We start from the raw sequence: 23,018 nt of genomic DNA, 5'->3' as shown, positions 1-23,018 counted from the left end.
CTACACTGGCTTTTCTGATCTCTGAGAATGAGTGTGTCCAAGGCTACTGGGTAAAGTGGCACTTTTTAGCATTTATTACAGTATCAATTTAGCTACAGCTTCTCTCCCAGCACTGCTGACTTACTTTTCTTTTTTTCTTTTTTTTTTTTAATTAAACAAAATGATTATGTATCAAGGTTTCATATTCTTAACAAACTAAAGGTGAAGTGTGTAATTTCTGGGCAACTATTAATGAAAATAATACTTTTACAACAGGTTTACCAAGCAGACCCCCATCTGTGATTGGTCAGAAAAAGTTATACCCCAATAAATAAAATACATCATAAAAAAAATTATCTGGAAAATATTCATATATAATCTTAAATTATAATAATATTTTTTTTCCACCCAAACGATATATAATGTCTGAGCAGTATTTAAAATAAAACAGTAAAGTTACATTTGGTCAATTCTAATGTATTAAAATTTATTGATTTGTACAAATTGCTTACTTTTAAATTGCACACTTCACCTTTAAAATTCCTCTGTAACTTCATAGCATGTTTCTGACTGTATATAACCAGATTTATATTTATGGAATATTTTGAGGCAAAAAGCTCTGAAAAATTATGGCAATATCAGAGCAGGATCTTAAGGATCATTTTGTCAAAGCCCTTTATGTGAGGTGAACACGTATCTGGCTAAGAGTAAAGGTTTCCTGCGCTGATCTGGAATCAGAACTTCCTGTTTAAATCCATCTGTAACAATAAAACTGGGAAAGATGTCAGATCCACTTCAGCTTTATATAGCACCCAGTAGAGGCAGCCATAGGCAATCTTCAATTTGACAATGTCTAACATGGGCACACCAGAGTAAATCAACGTTAAACACTGATTCACTCATTTAGGGGAGTTTAGATTTGCAAACATAAGTCGATCTGTCACAATTCGAGTTCATTCATAAATCAGATAAAACATCAACCCTGTTTCTATTTATATAATAATTATGTCTACATAGTGCTAATGTGTCAAGAGGTATAAAGGTATTTCAGTACAAATACACATGTAAAGGGATTCTCCATATGGAGGTCTAATGAGCCCAATATTTTGGCTTTTAGATTATTTTTTTCTCTTTTTCTCTTATTTATTAGTTCAAAAGAAGATTATAAACAGATAGTTTAGTGACTGCACTTTGGAGTCTTGCTACATTAAAATGAAATCAATATTATCCTGAGGTTGTTAGCAATCACAATCGCTAACCTGTTAAGGCAAGACACTACAAGAAAAACTTCCGTTCTATATTCTGCTATTTTCTGCTTTGGAATGATAAAAAGATAAAAAAGATATCCAACACTGCCTTTGTAAAAACCTTTATCTGTAATATGTAGAATTTTAAACCAATGTACAGATTTCTGTTCTGTAAATGTATGCAAATTAGTGCATATTTAATTAGAAAATGCCTAATTTGCATATTCAGACATAACATTTCAGAAAATTTGTAATACAAACCACTTTATTTAGTAATAGTGTCCTTGTTACGTTACATGTAGTTACTATAGTAATTACAAGAAATTGTGCATAACTAAACCTAAACCACACCCTAATCCTAACCCTGACCCTATAGTAAGTACATGTAGTTATTTATTATTACTCAGTACTTAAATGTATAATTACACTAACACAGAACACACACACACACACACTTATTTTAAGGTGTCTTTGTTACAGTGTAATTATGCATGTATGTACTGAGTAATAATAATTGACTACATGTACGTACTATAGGGTTAGGTTTATGGTTTGGTTTGGCTTAAGGTTAGCTGCTTGTAGTTCTGCATAATTTACTGTTGTTACAGTAGCAAGTTCATGTAATGTGTAACAGACAGTGTAAAATAAAGTGCTACCAAAAATGGTCTTACACAGCAAAATCCCCAGAGTTAAAATCCCCAACTCTGCTTATAGTACATATGGTCCCTCTCTAAATAGTGTTAAAGTAACACTAAAACAGAGTTAGTTGTAGTTTTTGTGTTTCTCTTTTCTTCAGTGATTCTGCTTGTTAACAGCAGGTGTTCATCACTAATGCTCAATCATCACTTACTTAATCGCTTAATTATCTCATTAACGTTAACTGCTTCAGTGTTACTTTAACACTATTTAGAGAGGGACCATATGTACTGATTTAACTCTGGGGATTTTGCTGTGTAAAGGGATAGTTCACCCAAAATTCTGTCATCATTTACTCCCCCTCAAGTTGTTCCAAACCTGTATAAATTTCTGTGTTCTGCTTTACACAAAGGAAGGTATTTGGAGGAATGTTTGTAACCAAGCAGATCTCACCCCCTATTGACTACCATAGCAGGGGGAAAAATACTATGGTAGTCAATGGGGGGTGAGATCTGCTTGGTTACTGACATTCTTACAAATATCTTCCTTTGTGTTCAGCAGAACACAGAAATTTATACAGGTTTGGAACAACTTGAGGGGGAATAAATGATGACAGAATTTTCATTTTTGGGTGAACTATCCCTTTAATGTACTGTGATTAATCAACTGGGGAATTATAGTGATATATTTAAAATGTTTACCCAATTCACCTGTGGTGTCTTGCCTTAAATATTTATCGCAACTGTCCCGTTTCATTTGATTAAGTTATTTTTCAGTGGCAAAAAAAAAGCATTAATTTATCCATTATTAAAAAGGTTCAAGACAATAAATATCCTAAAGTGTAGTGAAAAAGTTCACATAACAAGTAAATCAGCTTTCCTTTGCAGTTGGCATGGACAGTCACTCAAGGGAAGACTCATGTTTCTCCATGCGACTCTCATATGAGACCACAAAAACATTCATCTGCAACTTTCAGCCTCAGTCCTTTTGCAAAAGTTTATATAGCTTTTTGCAAAGTTTAAAAAGCAAATATAGCTTTAAAATACAGATTATTTGGTCAGATAAACCTTGGGTCCAATGTCTTTTTATGTTTTAGTGAATGGTTGTTCTACTCAACCGTAAATTAATAAGTGCAACTAAGAAACACAAATGAACAGTGCTGCGGTTGGTACTGGGTCATGTTAAGTTTCCAACTGCAGGATGGATACGCTGGTCATTTCTTGGTCCATTTCTCTTTCGCTGCTGTCTAAAATGGGAGTGACTCCAAGGGAGGACATTTGTGGATGCCTGGTGTCCGTCATAGTCCTTGATCTTTCTGAATCCATGTGCTCCTCTTCAGCCTCTAACTCTCCATCTTCTTCCTCCAGAGTCAGCTCGAACTGGAACTTTTCTCCGGCTGAGCCCACCATGGCCCGTGAGTCCTGCTCTTCGGGGGTGGGTGATGGGCTGCGTGGGATCATGCTCTGGTACCATTCTCGGTTGTCCTCTAATGTATCTAGAATGTCCTGAGCATCTGGATGGACCAGATCAGCCCATGTTTCCCATAAAGGGTGGACAATGTAATCGATGAATCCCACCTTAAGAAACAATAATCAAACACAGTAATCATTAGTATAGTATAAGACATGGTTTTTCTAACTTGTTAATCCCCACATATGATCATTTTTTGCACGGGACCCTCTTCCTAAAATACAAAGACAGCTATATATTTTCATGTATAAAAAAATTTATACAATGTGAATTTTTTTTTAAAGACTTTTTTTTAAATAATTGGCTGTTATATTGTCAAACATTTTATTTACACCTATTTTGTACTATTAATTAATTACTGTAACTCTCAGATCATTAGTAGACTAGTAGGCTGTTAGTTGACTGCTAGGTTAGGGTTAGTAGAATAAGTTGACATATAATTGCAACGTTACTAATGGTCAATAAAATGTCTGTCACAATTATGTTAAGTTAGTTTGATTTTCATTAACTTTTAGTTTGTATTCATCCATTGCCTGTTTCCTTTGTTCAAGTTTCCCTCCACTCATCAGTTTCCATGGACACTCATTAATCATCACAGCTGTTATGTTCCCTTTTGAAAGGAAACTCGCGCTGCGTCCCCTAGGGGTCGCTATGGGAAATGCCTCTGGCATGCCAGGTGTTTGAAGCGTGAGTCTAAACACGACAATGAACTTAACATTAAAAATGAATTTAACATGGAAAAGGGGTATGTGAGCCTCCTTGCAGGATGTCCTGGATAAGTTTTTGGGGAGTTGTTAGGTCTCCTTTCGATTTTGAGAGTTGTCATGATGAGCCCTCCGCTCCTAGAGCTCGGCTATTATTTGCTAAGTTGTCAGGCTCCCTGTGAGCCTCCTCGACTAATATGAGAGTAGTCAGGCCTCCTCTTGTTTTAGAGAGTTGTCTTTGTTGAGGCCTCCACTCTCTAGAGCTCTGCCAGGATAACAGTTGCAGGATGTAGGTTCTCGGAGTGTGGGATGTTGTTAGGCCTCCTCTCAATTTAGAGAGTCGTCTTCTGAAGCCTCCGGTCCTAGATCCCTTCGTCTTCCCCCTTAATGCCATGCTGCAAAGAGAAGCCTCAAGCTGTACAGTCACCAGCCTCGACTAAGCGAGAGGATTCCTTGGCTCTGTCTTCGACCGCTGGTCCCTTCGCTCCACCTCGGCCCGTTGACTTGTCGGCTCCGCCTTGGCTCCTCCGTCCCTCAGCTCCACCAGGCTCTTTCATCCCTCTGGCTCCACCTTGGTCAGCTGTCACCCTGCCTGTGACGCGGACTTATGAGCCATCTACTGCGCTCTGTCTCTCCACCCCTTCGGCTCCATTCAGCTCCACCCCCCTCTAGCTCCACCTTGGTACTCAGTCACACCGGCTCCGCCTCAGTCCTCGGGCACTCTGGCTTCGCTTTGGATGCTTGTCGCTGTGGCTTCACCTGGTCTCCAGTGCCAGCGGTGTCGCTCTGGTCTATCAGCTCTCTGTCAGTGCCTTGGGCTACCATAACAACGCCTTCATCTCTGTTGGTTGTTCCCCAAATGTCGCCTGCCAAGTCACCATCATGGCTCCTCCCTCCATCGTCTATCATCCAGTCTGCGCTCTGGGTCTCATCCGCCTGGCCACTCCTCTGTCATCTCCACCATGGCCGCTACCACCATCTTCTCCTCCCTGGTCTTCTTTGTCTGTCTGCCTGCTTTCACCAGCCCTTCGCCTTCTTCTTGCCTACCTCCAAAGCCCCCACTACCCCTTACTTATTTCTTCTGTTACGGCGTGATGTTATGTCACAATTATGTTAAGTTAGTTTCGTTTTCATAAACTTTAGTTTGGATACATCCATTGCCTGTTTCCTGTGTTTCCTTTGTTCAAGTTTCCCGCCACCCATCAGTTTCCAATGACACTCAGTAATCACCACGGCTGTTAGTCATTATGTTCTCATCACCATGTATATTTAGTTCCTCACCTCCACTCTTTCACTTGTCCGGTATTGTTTGTGCTTGCACAGTGTTTCGTTTGCTTTCTTTTCGAGTTGGATTCCCTGTATTTACTTTGTTAAATAAATGCTTTTACTTTGATCTACAATCTTCTTTTTCATCTGACTAAACATGACAGTCTGTTGGGAGCATCAAAATAAAGTGTTAGCAGATATTAAGCAGTCAGTCTACAAATACTCAAATGAGAGTAAAGCAAATGTAGTTGCAAAGTTACTCATAGTTTGTAGAATGTCTAAAGTTGACCATCAAAATAAAGTGTTACCTACATCTGTATTATACTATTTGATTGTTTGTTTATTAATTAACAAAACTAAATGCAAAATCTTTCCTACATTGTGTCTACACCAGACGTGACACAACCAAGGACAATAGAACACATTACAATCAGTGATACCATCTATACTGAATGTGACAGTGCGGCACATGAAAATATATATATATATATTTTTTTTGCGTGTATATTGAGCTATTTATTAATTTGATTGTTTATTAATTAACAAAACTAAATGCAGATTTTTTACAGTTAAAAACTATTGCTATTAAAAGAATAAAATAATCACAATTCATCTCATTATTTAATTAATTAATTTTAGTGAATGTTCAACATTATACTAAACATTTTTTTATTAATATCTTAAGTGCACACTTTAACTTTGACAGCCCTAAAAAAATTAATTTTGTAATAATAATTTTTTACGGACCTAATACAACCCCCTCATGGCTCTCCCAGGCCCCAGTTTAAAACCCCATGAAATAGAAGACATAATCAGATTTTTAAGCATACCTGAGTTTTTTCCACAGAAGCAGTGAGTTTGTCACACATGGGGCTGATTTCTATGCCCTTGTCACGCTCATGGTCACCCTGACTAAAAAGCTCCACCATGATGCGATCTGTCCACTGTCGATAGAGCTCCAGGGGTTTCGTGGGGTTGCTGAGGTCAGCACAATGCACCATGTTCTGGAGCACCTTTAGAAGGAAAGAATTAAGAATTTTTACATTTGACTTTTAGTTACAGTTTTAGCTGTAATAGAATCCAACAATAGCTGGGAATGGACTAGTCACCCAAAAATAGATTTTTTTATTTTTTTTTATTTTATTTTATTAGTGATGCTATCAGGGGCCCTAAATTATACAGGGCCTCACATCCCTAATACTGGAATTGTACTTTTACATTTGGTAGAATGAGACCTGCAATACCTGTATTCGGTCTGAGTAGTTATCCAGCAGTAAGACTCCTAGACTGGTCACTTTTTTAGTTTCCACCATTGTCTTCAGATCAGCCAGAAAATTCATGTGTTTGGACATATCAGTGGCTAATACCTGGAAAGACGATAGGAAATTTGGTATTAGATCCATGAGTAACAGAGTATTTGAAATGTGATGTCTTAAAAAGGTTTGTCTTACTTCACGGTTTATTAGGATTGGAAATTTTGTAGGTTTTTTTTCCTATGTCATTCAGTTTCATTCAGTCTTGATGAAATACATGTTGTAAAATAACAAACAGTCACCCGAGTAGTCTGATTCACAAATGAATGACTCTTTTGAACTGGTTCCTTTTTTTAAAAATGACTCACAAATGAATCACAGGCAAAGTCATTGGTCTAAATCACTAGTTACCTGAAGTACTGAATCTGACTCGCTCAATAAAACATCATTAGTATCAGACATATCTGGTTATGATACTAAATAAACCATTATTTTTACTGTTATGTTTTCCTTAAGGTCCATAAAAGGTGAAGGTGAATCAGTGTAGTTAAGATACACATTCACAACAGTTTTGTTGTAATATTAGTACTTAAAACAATGTGACCAAATTGATATCATAGTATCATTTATGATTAGTACTTTTGTTTATAATATAAATAAATAAAATATCAATAATAGTATATGATAAGATGTATAAAGGACCAGATATTTGGTGCTTGTTCAAAAGTACTAAAAATCATTAAGTTGAATCAAAATCATTACTGAATCTTTACTATAAGCATCATTAATCTGTATTTGTATAAGTGTTTATACACAATTTGATAGTATTACTCTAAGGACTTGTTCACACAGAACGCGTTTTTCAAAGCAAAGTGGAATGGGGGAAAAAAACGCAAGGTCTCGAGACGCGTTTCTTAAAGGTTGAACTGATTTTAACTTGAGCGCCACGTTTTCAGAATGCGCAAGACGCCTCAAAAGACGCAAGACTGGAGTGCAGCGGTCAAACATGTCCGTCTAGCACGTTTACATAGAAAAACAATGGAAAAGTAGTGAGTTTAGAATGGAAAAATGCGGTCTGTGTGAATGGTCCCTCACATTTGATGATGAGATTTACAAATACATCTAAAAAGACTCACCATATCTATAGTCATCTGTCGCAGGGACTGTCGTTGTTTCTTGCTGAGATTACAAAAGATATCACAGTTCTCCTCCTGTAGAAGCTTGAAGCCGACAGCCAAGTGATGATTCTCCAACACTGAGGCGTCATTATACATGAGAGCCAGTTCAGAGTCTGAAAGAGTGAAGAGAAAAACAACATACTAAGGTCTCACTAGGTTTTTAGATAGTCTTTCATGTATATGTGTTGGGGACAGAGCTTAAGGGAATGAATTTGGGAGTCATTTTAATAATTTGTCATAGTCGTACTTGTATTAATGAGGAACTGGTTGGACACTCCTGGATGATCCACATCATGAATAGCACTGGCAAACAGAGCAGCCATGATCTCAAGATCTGTGAACACATCCTAAAAAAATAAATAAATAAATAAACAAACCATTGTCAATACCAGGAAATATTTGTTTTTAAGGTTAATTCCCATGAGCACTGTGTATGTGTGTACACATCCAAGCAGACCTCTAAGGCAGGTGTGGAAAGAAGAACGTGAGTAGACTGCACAACGTCTGCTGCGTGGATGTTGTTATGGTAGGCCACGTCTGCATGGTAGTGGTCTTCCAAAGTCATCAGAAAAGTTAAGAAGGTGTCCGGTGGGATTTTAAAGGATTTGAGCAAATCTCGCTCCTGAGAATTACAGAGTACATAAACATAGTAACAGATTAAATTTTGGCTTTTATTCACATATAAACATTCATCAACTCACACATCAGTTATGATAAACGGAAGCTCAAGCATGTGCGCACGTTTGCAGCACGTTTGAGCTTTAGAATTACGGCAGTGTAGACGCTGCTAAGTTTATTACTGCCCTCCACAGGTCAAAGTTTGAACTCAATTGTCATATACAATATGCTAGTGCAAGTATATAACAATTAGTTCAAACTTTGACCTGTGGAGGGCAGTAATACAAGTGTAGAAGCATCTACACTGCTGGAATTCTAATAGAGAAGAAGAAGAGAGCTAGTTCAAGATGAGTATTTATGGTTAAAACGTATATAATTTTTTATTTTTTTTTAGAAAATGACCGATCGTTTTGCTAGATAAGACACTTATCATTTAAAGTATCGTTTAAAGCCCTTTGAAGCTGCACTGAAACTGTAATTTTGACCTTGACCGTTTGGGGCCAATTGAAGTCCACTATAAGGAGAATAATCCTGGAATGTTTTCATCAAAAACTGAAGACTGACTATCGACTGAAGAAAGAAGGACATGGGCATCATGGATGACATGGGGGTGAGTAAATCATCAGGAATTTTTTATTTGAAAGTGGACTAATCCTTTAATGAACTTTTTGAAGCGTCAAAATGGTAGTTGCGTAGCTGTCAATGGAGGGACAGAAATTGCTCAGATTTCATCAAAAATATCTTAATTTGTGTTCCGAAGATAAACAAAAGTCTTATGGGTTTGGATCGACAAGAGGGTGAGTAAATTATGAGAGAATTTTCATTTTTGGATGAACTAACCCTTTAATGCTTCAAATGATGAGCTTTTTTTTTCTGGCAGTTTTAAACAAGGCCATATACAATATATTGTAGGAAATACAATAGCAAAGAAGCAAAACGTTCAAAAATCTTACCTGAAAAATGGTGTACATTATGACTGTCAGTGGCCGATTCCCAGAATATTCCGCTATCTTAAAAATATCTATACCCCATCGATCCACGTCCTCAAGCTCCTGGAGTAAAAAAATATGGTCATTTTACTCCAATGAAGAGCACTAGTAATAATATTAAGAACAGAAATAAAATGAAATGAAGGGACACCTTGGCCAGGAGGCTCTCGTGCTCCGTGTTGACACCAAATCGTGGGATGCAAGTTGATGGGAGACTCGGGCTGGGGCTCAGTTTTCTCACTCCACTTATCTGAGACATCGGACGGCGCTTTTTCTCCTCCTTACAAGCTGCTGACAAAACCTCCACATCATGCTGTTTTTCTGCAACACAAACACGAAGAATATGTGAAAAGCCCTGAGCTACATTCAGACTGAAAGGAAGACAGTTAAAAATCTTTATTAATAGTGAACACACACTGTTATTACAAATCATGTGTTGTAATCACATTATTAAATTACATTAAGTAGTAACTCACGTAAAATTGTGCTTGCTATGAACTCCGACACTTGGTTTCCTGACCGGCTTGTCTCAGACAGCTGAGTTAGCTCCCTGTTGAGCATTCTTTTAAACTAAAAAAATAATACAATGAATAAAAGTGAAACATTATATTCTAATTGTAAAAAATTAATTTATTGCATTATGGAACTAATTTCAGTGTAATAGCGACAGCAAATGATACAGTGAATTTAACTGTGACGTAAATGATATACAGAGTCTGGAAGAAAAATGAAAATTATCCCATGATTTACTCACCCTAAAGCCATATATTTAAAAGTATCCTTAGTCCTCCAAGGATTATAATGGTTGTGAATGGGGGGCCGTGTTTGGAAGTAAAAAATAATGCATCCATCCATAAAAAAAATAATCCATACGACTCAGTGGGGTTAATAAAGGCCTTCTGAAGTGAAGCTATGCGTTTTTTGTAAGAAAAATATCCATATTTAAAACTTTATAAATTCAAATAACTAACTTCCGGTGGATGACCGTACACAGAATGCGCAAGTCGACTTGCGCCAAATGAGTAAGTCCTCTGACGCGATGTATGGCGCAAGATGTAGGAGTATTGTAAGCTTAGACGCCTCTCGCAGTTCAAACAAATAGGGCTGTGCAACAAACTCAAGCTCCTCTTCTCTAATATCAAAATCTGCCGACATTTTATCTTTAAAATTTCTTGTTTTAGACTTCTAATTCGTGACCGGTGTTTTGTTTTGCCTCTCCTCTCCTCCGCGTTCGTCATTGAGTCCGGGTCAAAGGTTGCTCTTCTGCCCAAATCGACTGGTCGTCCGCTGGAAGCTAGTTATTTGAATTTATAAAGTTTTAAATATGGATATTTTTCTTACAAAAATGCATCGCTCTGCTTCAGAAGGCCGTTATTAACCCACTGGAGTCGTATGGATTACTTATTTTTTATGGATGGATGCATTATTTTTTACTTCAAAATGTGGCCCCCCCATTCACAACCATTATAAAACTTGGAGGACTGAGGATATTTTTAAATATATCTCTGATTGTGTTCGTCTGAAAGAAGATAGTCATATACACCTAGAATGGCTTGAGGGTGAGTAAATCATGGGTTAATTTTCATTTTTAGGTGAACTATCCCTTTAATAGTTATTCACTAAAAATTGTCTCTTTTCCAATGTTCTAAAATGGAAATATGAATTTTTTTTTTTTTTAATAGATTAAATAGCTTTAAATACCTTATTGGAGGCCATTTCACTGACAGAGTTACGTGTTTGCAGGGTCTCCAGCTGGTCCAGACACCAGTCCAGCTCTTCAAGAGTCTCGACAGCGAGTTTTTGATATGATTCATCTAGAAAAACAAACCTCAGATGTCAGAACAGTCCTGGTTCTTTTAAATAATGTTAGAATAGGCCTCAAATATATCATCTTCATTTCTGGTGATTACTCAGGTGTTCAAAACTTTACGTCTATAAAATCTTCCTGAGGTCTACGGCAAGAAAAACATCCTCATCTTTAGCTAGACCAGCTCATGTTCTTCCACTCACCTGACAGGTTTGTTTTACAGGCAGATGGAGGGTTAGTGCCTGATGGTCTCCTGATAAAAAAAAAAAAAAAAAAAGATTAAAGAGACCTCATGTGACAATTGTTATGAATCTTTTTCTCATTAATCCTTCCATTCACTGACTATCTGAAGATGTTTAGGCTATAGACTCACTTGTTGCTTCTATCTTGCATGTGGGTTAAAGCTGCAACATTACCCCTCACTGTACGCAGACTGGCAAGAACCTATAGTACACACATACACACAGTGCAGGTCTACAGCTGTTACACCACTGTAAGACATATGTGCAAGTGTTACACATTCATCTACACAATAGAATGCACATAGTGCCTTGCACAATTAACAATTATTTGAAACCTTTGTGAAATTACAAATCTTAAAGGCTATATATATATATATATATATATTACACATTTACCGAATTAGCACCCAACTGACCTGCGCAAACGGTGTTACAATCATGTCCTCCCCATGACTGCAAAAGAGAAGTCAACAGTCATGATCAAATTAATAATTTAACAAGAAATCAATATTGTCTTTCTTAAAATTTACTTTCTTAAAGCACTTTCCTAGTCTTATTGTAAATGATTGACCGATGCACATGTAGTAATTCACTTCGACTCTAAAGCAACATTATAATACGAATCATTAAAAAAAAAAACTTTAACCCATTCCCCCCCAATCAACAATAACAATTTCTTGATGGATAAAATCTATTTAGGATTAGGAGTGCAGTACTAATAAATACATTTTTCAATAAAAGCATCAATAAATAAATAATTAAAAATAATGTAAATTACATTTTTGTACCTTTGGATTTTTGATGTATATAATAATATATCAGTGCTCATTAGGGACAGCATTTATACTTTGCTCACACACTCTTTGTCTGGTCTTCTTGTTGTTTACCAAAGACTGCTGAGACTCTTGTGTTGATCTTACCTGTTGGATATACTTACCTAGATTTCTCTGTCGTCTGTTCTCCATCATTGTTCTCTATTCTCTGTCTACTCCTTTGCTGTGTTTACTCCCTCTGTCTTGTCTCTTCGTATGCTCGTCTGACCTGCCTAGAAAGTACTGTTAATATCAAGTTAAGTGCTGGCCTTGTTTTATCTTTCATCAATATACTCACCTGCATATCAGTCATCCCAAAAACATTAAAAAACAAAACAAAAAAAACAATTTCATGACAGAAGACTAGACCAATCACACTGAACTTTCATTACTCCTGCATTCCGCCTCATCAGCCTCACCCAGGACCCTTAAGGAACACATTTGAAAATTTTGGCAAATGCAGTGAATTATGAGGATGATGTACTCATAAGTTTCTTCAGAGCCCACATTAACAAACCCCTCAGATCTCTGCTGCCTGCCATTGATCATCGAGGGATGCTCTGCCAGCTTCTGGATCTGGCCCTTCAATTGAATGAATCGCCCTTCACCGTGGAAGAAGTGGAGGAGGACCTCAGCTGCACCAATTAAAGTTTCTCCATCTCAGAATTTCCAGAGTCCACTCCATTTTTTCTCTCATGTTGACCCCTCTAGCTCTCCATCCTCCAGTCTGGGTACCCTGTTGATCCCAGTCCAGAGGAGGAGGTGAAGAAAGAAGAAGTCTGTCTTTGAACACTCTGGAGAGCACCCAAGTCTAGAGGCCCAGTGGTCCCGAGTCCAGTGGTCCTGAGACCTTGGTCTGAGTGATCCCAAGTCTGGTGGTCCTAGTGCTCTCTGGTCCAGTGGTCCTGAGTCCTTGGTCTAAGTGGTCCTAAGTCTGGTGGTCCCAGAGCTCTCTGGTCCAGTGGTCCTGAGTCCTTGGTCTGAGTGATCCCAAGTCTAGTGGTTCCAGAGCTCTCTGGTCCAGTGGTCCTGAGTCCTTGGTCTGAGTGGTCCTAAGTCCAGTGGCCCCAGAGCTCTCTGGTCCAGTGGTCCTGGGTCCTTGGTCTGAGTGATCCCAAGTCTGGTGGTCCCAGAGCTCTCTGGTCGAGTGTTCCTGAGTCCTTGGTCTGAGTGGTCCTAAGTCCAGTGGCTCCAGAGCTCTCTGGTTCAGTGGTCCTGAGTCCTTGGTCTGAGCGATCCCAAGTCTGGTGGTCCCAGAGCTCTCTAGTCCAGTCGTCCTGAGTCCTTGGTCTGAGCGGTCCTAAGTCCAGTGGTCCCAGAGCTCTCTGGTCCAGTGGTCCTGAGTTCTTGGTCTGAGTGGTCCTAAGTCCAGTGGTCCCAGTGCTCTCTGGTCCAGTGGTCCTGAGTCCTTGGTCTGAGTGATCCCAAGTCTGGTGGTCCCAGAGCTCTCTGGTCCAGTGGTCCTGAGTCCTTGGTCTGAGTGATCCCAAGTCTGGTGGTCCCAGAGCTCTCTGGTCCAGTGGTCCTGAGTTCTTGGTCTGAGTGATCCCAAGTCTGGTGGTCCCAGAGCTCTCTGGTCCAGTGGTCCTGAGTCCTTGGTCTGAGTGGTCCTAAGTCCAGTGGCCCCAGAGCTCTCTGGTCCAGTGGTCCTGAGTCCTTGGTCTGAGCGATCCCAAGTCTGGTGGTCCTAGAGCTCTCTGGTCCAGTGGTCCTGAGTCCTTGGTCTGAGTGGTCCTAAGTCCAGTGGCCCCAGAGCTCTCTGGTCCAGTGGTCCTGAGTCCTTGGTCTGAGCGATCCCAAGTTTGGTGGTCCTAGAGCTCTCTGGTCCAGTGGTCCTGAGTCCTTCGTCTGAGTGGTCCTAAGTCCTGTGGTCCCAGAGCTCTCTGGTCCAGTGGTCCTGAGTCCTTGGTCTGAGTGATCCCAAGTCTGGTAGTCCCAGAGCTCTCTGGTCCAGTGGTCCTGGGTCCTTGGTCTGAGAGGTTCCAAGTCCAGCAGTCAGGGTGGTCCCAAGTATAGTGTTTCCAAGTTAGGTCATCTGGGTGGACCAGAGACTGTGTCCCTTTTCTTTCGTCATAGCCATAGTAGCCATAGTCCTTCATCCTTGAGTTTCTTCTGCACCACCCTAGTCCTCATCCATGCTGATCTTATACTGATCTTACCTTAATGTGCTATTCATCTCTGCCAACTCCACCATGGTTCCCTGCTTTGCCGGCTCTCCTAAGGCTTTCTCCTATGGCTTTTCACCATCCTCACAGTAACAAACACACTCTGGTCACCATTTACCTGCTCATCAATGACAGCATTTGTACTCAGCAGCACACAAATACACTCTTCATTTGGTCTCGTTGTTTACCAAAGACTGTTCAGACTCTTGTGTTGATCTTACCTGTTGGATATACTTACCTGGATTTCTCTATCATATGTTCTCCATTGTCTGTCTGCTCCTTTATTGATCCACTGTGTTTACTCCCTCTGTCTGGTCTCCTCATGTGCTCGTCTCACCTTGCCTAGAAAGTACTGATGATTCCAAGTTAAGTGCTGTCCAAGTTTCATATATCATCAATATACTCACTTGCATTATCTGTCCTCCGACACAAACCTTTCAATAAAACCCTGTTGTTGTTTCCTCCTTGTTTCCACCTCCACTATGTGTGTGTTATAACATATAACATGTTTCAACATGTTATATGTTATAACACACACATACATACATGCTTATACGTACTTTATTGATTAATTGACATTTTTACTGAAAGGTTAATTTCTTAATTCTGCACTCCCAATCCCATCTTACATTTTTGTGTTACAAGCATTTCTTGTTTTACTTGTAAATACATAGGTTGTGAATAATATTTCACACTGGGTTTATATTTACACTATTACAACATCTATGAAGTATTAATTAAACAAGAAATCACACTGAACAGAAAATGAGTTGAGCCAGTCCATTGACAGAGTACTATGACATATTTTGCTTTAGTATGTGATAAAAGCTCACAGCTCGCTGGCAGTTGAGGAGTTTCTGGACATCGTCTTGGGTGAGATGTCGAAATCCGAGTCCGAGCGGTAAAGAAAAGACTCTCGCCTCTGGCTGTTTGCTTGGAGGACCAGACCCGAGCTTGGACTGGGGTCCAGTGGACTGCGCCCGATTGACAGTCCATTTTCCACATCGAAACTGCAACAGACAAACAGGAAATTAGGGTGACAGGAAATTAGTTATCTGAATAAAACAATTTGACAACTAAAAAGAAGAAACTGCTCATCATTTGATTCAAGGAATTCTAAGAATTGCAACATAGATATAGATTAGATGCTTTCGTTTCAGAACAGACACTGCCATTCTTGCAACTCAGTTAAAACAGCAAGCACAAGTGTTATTTTTTCTATCTGTGATGAAGACAGAAAGAGCACAAGTTTATGTTATCAATGACACGATTTGATAGTGAATAAAGACCTCTGGCCCACAAGCTTAAAAAGAGAAGTAACAGGCCTCGCTAGATTGTCCGTAGGTCTAAATTCAAGGACTCTCTGCTCTGATTCAGACTGACTTGAAGAGAAAGTGAGCCTGGTTTATTTATATCTGTGGTAAAGGTTTAGTGGCTGAGGGTCTATTTTTAGTTTCTAAGGTAAAATATTGCTTCTCTCCATTCAGAAATATGAACACATTCTCATGTTGTAGAGAAAAAAAATCCTCTGTTACTCAGCACCCTTCATGGTAAGTGTAGTGGTGTTTACTGGTGTTGCAAGTATCATTATTACTATTTTTCATTGGTTTAAGGGTTTGTTCAAATTCTCAATCTTGAGTAAAAAACGTACAGTACAGTACTTACACATACAGCTGCTTGTGAAATATGAATGACACCTCAATTCATACTATTATACTTCTAGGTAATCAAACATGATTTTGTCTTGGTAGATGGAATCAAAAACTATTTTTGAAAACTAATGAACTCACAGTGAAAGAGGGATCTGAGCCATATCTAGAATCCAAAATATCGTAGAGACTTGGGGGTTGGCTTTTGTGACTTGGGCCAGAATGCAACCCCTTCACAATCAACAACCCCTCCACAATCACCTTCACAATCAACCAAATCAGCACCTAGAAATACCCTAGAAGCCAAGTCAAGTCAAGTCACCTTTATTTTTATAGCACTTTATACAATACAGATAGTTTCCAAGCAGCTTTACAGTGATCAACAGGAAAATTATCATTCAATGGTGCAAACATAGCTCAATTTGGCTGTAAAGCAGCTCTAAAAGGAAAAAAGTGTCAGCTGAAGTCAGTTCAGTGTTGATTCAGTTCTGTTGCAAAGACCATCAATTATTAAATTAGTTCAATTTAGCTATAAAGCAGCTTTGAAGAAAACAGTGGTGTCATTGTCCAGTTCAGTTCAGTTCTCATCCAATAGTGTCAGTGCAGTAAGATCAGAAATATTGTTGAGTCACCAACTAAGCAAGCTTTTACAGAATTACACATTTTTCACTTTTCCTAATATGTCAAGATTGTTTTAGGGGGGAAAAAAATCAGTTTTTATCTTTTCAGTTAACCTTCCTCCTGATGTTTTGGATCAATTCCAAGCAGCTGGCCTACACAAGGGCATTTATGAGAACCCCAGAGTGTTGATTTGGCACTGAGACACAGATGTTATCATTAAAGGGTCACGAAACACCAAAACACATCACATCACCAGCACCATGCATGTGCACATATTTCATCATGTATTTTCAAATGAAATATAAGGACGCTGATTCAGCCTTATGTTTTATTGGTTGTTCTCTCTCCTCATCCCCCCCCACACACACACTCCCACTTTTTCACAGCATTACACACTCAAGACTTTTTCCAGCTCTGAGGTGTGAACGACAGGCTAAAACAAGGGGACACTTTAAGGATCACTGTCCCGGGAACAACAGAGAGCTTCTCTAAAAATAAGCCCAGATGAAAAAACATGTGCTAAAGGGAAAAAAACAAGATGCAAGATGGGGCATAAAGTGTTGGTTTGAGTGTTGCCTGCAAAGATGACCCTGTAGAAAATAAGAAAGAACTACATTCTCTATAAAGCTGGCCAAATATATAAAGATAAAGAGAGAGAATTTCTGATATATCTAAATATTCACTAGTGTTTGCTGTAAAATGGCTAAAAAGGGTGGACTGTTTTTCAGTCACAGGAAAGTTATATGTAATGGGAATAATAAAAGGGGGAAAAAACAGAATATAAATCTAGTTATAAAAGGCAATAATAATAATAATAATTTTAAGTGATGATGTAAATTCTGAATCAGAATTATGAATCAAGTCATTGAAATAATCTCATATCAATCTCATATTTTTTTCAAATAATTTTCATATATTCAAGCCTTAATTTCATCTCCAAGTAAATAATTGTAAATATTTTCTAAACATTCTATACTGTACAATAAGATGCAGTCATAATATATTAAATCAGCTATTTTCTGCTTTTACATTAAAATCATTACAATAATGATCCATTACTTAGTAATTGTGCAGATTTTTCAAGTAAACTGTAAGCACAAATAAATTTAAGATGTCTGGAACTAATCTACTATTCATTATTGTGTACAAACATCTAATAAACATTATCAAAGTATCTTATCTAATAAGCCTAAGATTCACATACATTGTAAATGATCAATGTCTCAACAACATCTGCTGTTTTAGACACATACTATAGGTGAGAAAATGCTGTAAAATGACATTTCCCAAACTAAAGCACACAGATATCAAATATATGTCTTGTCATATGTGTTATCAGAGAAACCAGAGAACCAGTGTCATGACAACATGTAAAATTATTTATGTGGATTTGGGAGGGAAAGGATGTATAATAGTGCATAAAATAATGAGGACAATGTATATGACATGTCAGAATATATACAATTAAATAAAGCCTACAGAACGTTTTTTTTCTTTCTCAAATTTCAGTACTGTGTAGCAAACTCTATATAGTTCAACAGAGAAGAAAAAGAGCAAAGTGCAAATTACGAGTTCTGAAGTGCAGTCTGACAATACGCCTCAGTTTGTATCATGTGGTAAATGTCAACAGTGAACTTACCACAGTACGTGCTTTTCTGCAGTTCTCGGTCTTGTCCATAGGCAGATTGCCATTCTAACACTCAAGACTTTTATTAAGGAACCTTGGAGACAAATGCAGTGCCAATCTTACCATATAAAACTATTTCTTACAGAATAAAGAGATACATTTAATTTAAAGATCTTGAATTACTTAAAGACTAAAATCTGTAAACCTTGAAGCTAAATACAATGTTTTACCATAACTACATCCAGCCCGCTCTTCTTCTCTTGTATTCTGACCACACACACACACACACACACACACACACACACACACACACACACGTAACTTCTCTTTGCCAGCACACAAGTCGCAACACGCCAGAAAAGCTGACAGATTTGTAGAATACCACAGTAAGACAGCTTCAGGATCAGACACGCTTTAGAGAACTGTACTACAAAGAAAATTAAGCCTATTTTTAGGAGTATTAAAAATAGGCTTTAATGTAATATATTCATGAAATGTAATACAATAATGAAAATAATTCTCATTTTATTATATATTTAAAGTTATATATAATATATGATTCATATCTTCATATATGCAAAATTATGTATTTTTTTAATCTTATTCTTATTTATTTTGGTTTAAAAGCAAAGGCAGATTTGCAGGTCATAAATTATGAGTATGGTCTATGGTAAAGAGTTAGATTAGCTTAGTGAGAATGATTACTACACAGTCACAAGTAGAATGTTAGCACACGCTGTTTACTCAAGGTATAAAACAAACTGCTTGTACAAATATTGTACGTGGAAGTAAAATTAAGCAATATTTAGTGAAGATTCTCAGTTATCCAGATTGTCACAAATTTGAAGTACATGTTTCACAATTCAACATTCATAGTGGATATTGGATGTAATTAGGTGTCGTAACGCAATCAAGAAACACATTCAGTAGATTACATTCAGGGTTGTGCACAAATTTAAATTCCAATTCAATTACTGAATTAAAAGTGAAAAATATATATATACATACAACCCGAATTCTGGAAAAGTTGGGACGTTTTTTTTAAATTTGAATAAAATGAAAACTATAAGACTTTCAAATCACATGTGCCAATATTTTATCTCTCAGTCTCTCAGAAGTAAAGATGGGCAGAGCTGTGAAAGAGTGCATAAAATGATACTTTAAAAACAATATTCCTCAACGTCAAATTGCAAAGGCTTTGTAAATCTCATCATCTACAGTGCATAACATCATCAAATGATTCAGAAAAAAACTGGAGAAATATCTGTGCGTAAGGGACAAGGCCGAAGACCTTTATTGGATGCTCGTGGTCTTCGGGCCCTCAGACGACACTGCATCACTCATTGGCATGATTGTGTTGATGACATTACTAAATGGGCCCAGGAATACTTCCAGAAACCACTGTCGGTAAACACAATCCGCCGTGCCATCTGCAGATGCCAACTAAAGCTCTATCATGCAAAAAGGAAGCCATATGTGAACATGGTCCAGAAGCGCCGTTGTGTCCTGTGGGCCAAGGCTCATTAAAATGGACTGTTTCAAAGTGGAAAAGTGTTCTATGTTCAGACGAGTCCAAATTTGACATTCTTGTTGGAAATCACAGACACCGTGTCCTCCGGGCTAAAGAGGAGGGAGACCTTCCAGTGTGTTATCAGCGTTCAGTTCAAAAGCCAGCATCTCTGATGGTATGAGGGTGCATAAGTGCATACGGTATGGGCAGCCTGCATGTTTTGGAAGGCACTATGAATGCTGAAAGGTATATAAAGGTTTTAGAGCAACATATGCTCCCCTCCAGGCGATGTCTATTTCAGGGAAGGCCTTGTGTATTTCAGCAGGACAATGCAAAACCACATACTGCAGCTATTATAACAGCATGGCTTCATCGTAGAAGAGTCCGGGTGCTGAATTGGCCTGCCTGCAGTCCAGATCTTTCACCTATAGAGAACATTTGGCTCATCATTAAATGAAAGATGACCACGAACTCTTCAGCAGCTGGAAACCTATATAAGGCAAGAATGGGACCAAATTCCAACACTAAAACTCCAGAAACTCGATGCCCAGACACAATGGCGTAGTGTCTAGGCATGCAAGGTATGCACGTGCACCGGGCGCATCGCGAAATTTTCGTCATTAGGAGGGTTTGCGGACGTCCGCACTCCCTGTCCACGTGCAGCCCAATTTTTGTGATGGCACGGACAGTGTGTGTACTGTACAACAGCCCATGCGAGAGTGAATTGAGTGCTTGAAAACAAAAGTCCACTAGACTTGTGCACACGCCGAAAGCGTCTTTCGCGATCTGTGCGCGAGACAGAACCCGTGTACATGTTCAGAAAAATGAAATATAATAGAAATAATGTTGTCAATAACTTGCTATAGCCTATCTACTGTATGTTAAATGTACTGAAAATCATTAAGAATCTGAATAAATGGACCATAAAATGGTCAATGCCATGTCTTAGCGATGATCTATTGTATTTGACCGGTATTCGCTTTTCTGTCATTTTTAAAGTGGGTTTCTGAAACTTATGCATGCAGTAATGTCAGTAGTACAGAATTTTAAATGAGTCACATTGGTTTTCTGAAAAAACGACTACGTCTGAACATCTTAAGATACTGCACAAGATGTGAATAAATGTAACTTGTACTCGCTGGGGTGGATACTCTTTATTTAACGAAATAAAATGCACATAAAACGTGATGGAAAAATATTTAGAGAAGAAACTTAGAAAATTTCTTAGGAATAAAACATGTGCATTAAAAAAGTGCTCAGACGTCTTCACACCTTACAAAAGAAGAGGAGATGCTACACCATGGTAAACATGCCCCCGTCCCAACTATTTTGAGACCTGTATCAGGCATCAAATTTGAAATGAGCTCATTTTGTGCATAAAATTTTAAAATTTCTCTGTTTAAACATTTGTTATGTTATCTATGTTCTATTGTAAATAAAATATTGGCTCAAGTGATTTGAAAGTCTTTTAGTTTTCATTTTATTCAAATTTAAAAAACGTCCCAACTTTTCCGGAATTCGGGTTGTATATACTGTATATATCTCACAAAAGATATTTACATAAAAGAAAAAAAGAAAACAGAACTAACTGTTCCATATGTATTAGGAGTGTAACAGTACACAAACACAAACATGATGGTTCGGTACATACCTCCGTACTGAAGTCAAGGTTCAGTACAGGTTCGGTATACAGCAGGGGGGAGAAAACTAAACATAAAATTGGTTTTTTTTTCTTCTTCTTTTTTTATTAAACAGTGGTTTATAAAACAAATTGTGTCTCTCTCTTTAAACAAATTAAATTATAACAAACATTTTATTAAGGATAAAAAAGAACTATCTCTGCTAATGCTGTAAACTATATACAGGGAGCCATTTCTTGCACATTATATAATATTAAAGGTTACAATTAACAACAAAGCCCATATTATTAAATTCAGTTGCCATTTATTTTTAAATATAATAATCAAAAAAAAAAAAAAAAAGTAAACTGCACATAAGGCAGGTTTTGCATTAACTTCTAAATCTAATTATAAAATTAATCAAGTTCATTTTTGAAATACAATCATTTACACAGTTACTGTCATAACTTGTTTTCATATTTAAACATATATTAAAATAAGACATTACTAACAGGTAAAGTAAATATAATGAATATTTAAGCTAATATAGTGCATATATTTAGTAAAAAGCTCCCTCTAGAGTTCATTTCTCTAGTGAACTAACATGCTGTGGACACTAAATGACTTGCCTGATGTAAATGTTATGCTATGTGAGATATTATTCTCAAAATATTTAACTGATGTCTTTCATGTGGTTGAATCACCAGTTGAGAGATTACTCATAAACAAATCTATGCAAAGATTGTTGTTCTTCTTCCGCAGTTTTTCCTGTTCTGATGGTTAGCAAATAGCGTTGCATTACCACGCGCGCCCCCTTCTGGATTGGAGTGTGGATCATCTGTGACGGACTGTATTCGTCGTCTGACTGTATGCAACGTGATGGTTTGGGACGAATACATGTACCGTTACACCCCTAATAAAGTGCATCTGTATGGCAAGAATAATATATGTTTTGACCTTTTAAATTAGAGAAATGTTTAATTTGAAAAAGAAAAAAAAAATCCATAATTTATCATTTTTCCCAACCATGCCTAAAGTACAGTACATAGTAAACACCACTACACATTTTAAAATGCAGTAACTTAGAATTAACTAAACTTCACCAGTTCTGACACTGTCAAAGTCATCATTGTAGTGTCTTCCTGCTAATGTATGACCCTGGTGGCTCTGACCAGGCAAACATGGAGAAAGATGTGACCAATCCCTCTAGGTGCCCATGTTTTAAGAGGGGATCTAGAATCAATAAGCTCTTGGTGTGAAGAGCATGATAAGAGGTCTGCAGTAATAAAGGACAGTTCTTCTCCCACAATGCAATAGTGCCCTTGTTCACCTGAACACCAGCTGTATTCCAGAGCTCTGACTCTAGTCTCTCTGCTGGCGCTGATTAGGAATCGGTCTTTATTTGGAACATTGCTTCGATCGTGAGACAACAGGACGCATCAGTTACTGAGCAGAGGCAATTAAAGTGAGAGTGGCCAGTCATAAAGACTCATGCATGATGGGCAAGAACAGCTCTGCAGAGAGGGATGGACCCTGATTAGAGGTGCAGATGTGGCTTAAATCAAAATGTTTCAATAAATGAGTAATTCAAGCATGGCCGCTGCTACTTCCTGCTCAAATTAGGTA

At 38.0% G+C, this 23,018-nt stretch overlaps 2 protein-coding genes across 6 annotated transcripts in view; both read right to left on the bottom strand.

Annotated features, from left to right (window-relative positions):
* The window catches only part of ranbp3a (RAN binding protein 3a), a 386,526-nt gene that overhangs the window by 54,980 nt on the left and 308,528 nt on the right, over positions 1 to 23,018 (bottom strand). The window lies entirely within an intron of this gene.
* Positions 2,845 to 23,018, bottom strand: part of pde4cb (phosphodiesterase 4C, cAMP-specific b) — a 78,071-nt gene continuing 57,897 nt past the window's right edge. For 4 of the 5 annotated variants that reach the window (XM_051912659.1, XM_051912660.1, XM_051912662.1 and 1 more), the window contains 14 exons: positions 15,200 to 15,376; positions 11,806 to 11,842; positions 11,521 to 11,591; positions 11,351 to 11,400; positions 11,042 to 11,154; positions 9,817 to 9,910; positions 9,492 to 9,661; positions 9,305 to 9,403; positions 8,191 to 8,355; positions 7,981 to 8,080; positions 7,692 to 7,846; positions 6,547 to 6,669; positions 6,133 to 6,315; positions 2,845 to 3,439 (listed from right to left, as the gene is read on the bottom strand). In XM_051912659.1, coding sequence (XP_051768619.1) covers positions 3,044 to 3,439; positions 6,133 to 6,315; positions 6,547 to 6,669; positions 7,692 to 7,846; positions 7,981 to 8,080; positions 8,191 to 8,355; positions 9,305 to 9,403; positions 9,492 to 9,661; positions 9,817 to 9,910; positions 11,042 to 11,154; positions 11,351 to 11,400; positions 11,521 to 11,591; positions 11,806 to 11,842; positions 15,200 to 15,376 — 1,933 coding nt within the window. In that variant the 3' untranslated portion in view covers positions 2,845 to 3,043. Of the gene's footprint in view, positions 3,440 to 6,132; positions 6,316 to 6,546; positions 6,670 to 7,691; positions 7,847 to 7,980; positions 8,081 to 8,190; positions 8,356 to 9,304; positions 9,404 to 9,491; positions 9,662 to 9,816; positions 9,911 to 11,041; positions 11,155 to 11,350; positions 11,401 to 11,520; positions 11,592 to 11,805; positions 11,843 to 15,199; positions 15,377 to 18,275; positions 18,428 to 23,018 lie in introns of those variants that run through there. The other variant, XM_051912663.1, reaches the window with a different exon arrangement.

Source organism: Ctenopharyngodon idella, chromosome 11 (genome assembly GCF_019924925.1).
Source record: "Ctenopharyngodon idella isolate HZGC_01 chromosome 11, HZGC01, whole genome shotgun sequence".
NCBI lineage: Eukaryota > Metazoa > Chordata > Actinopteri > Cypriniformes > Xenocyprididae > Ctenopharyngodon > Ctenopharyngodon idella.
This window is presented reverse-complemented; position numbering and strand designations above follow the sequence as displayed.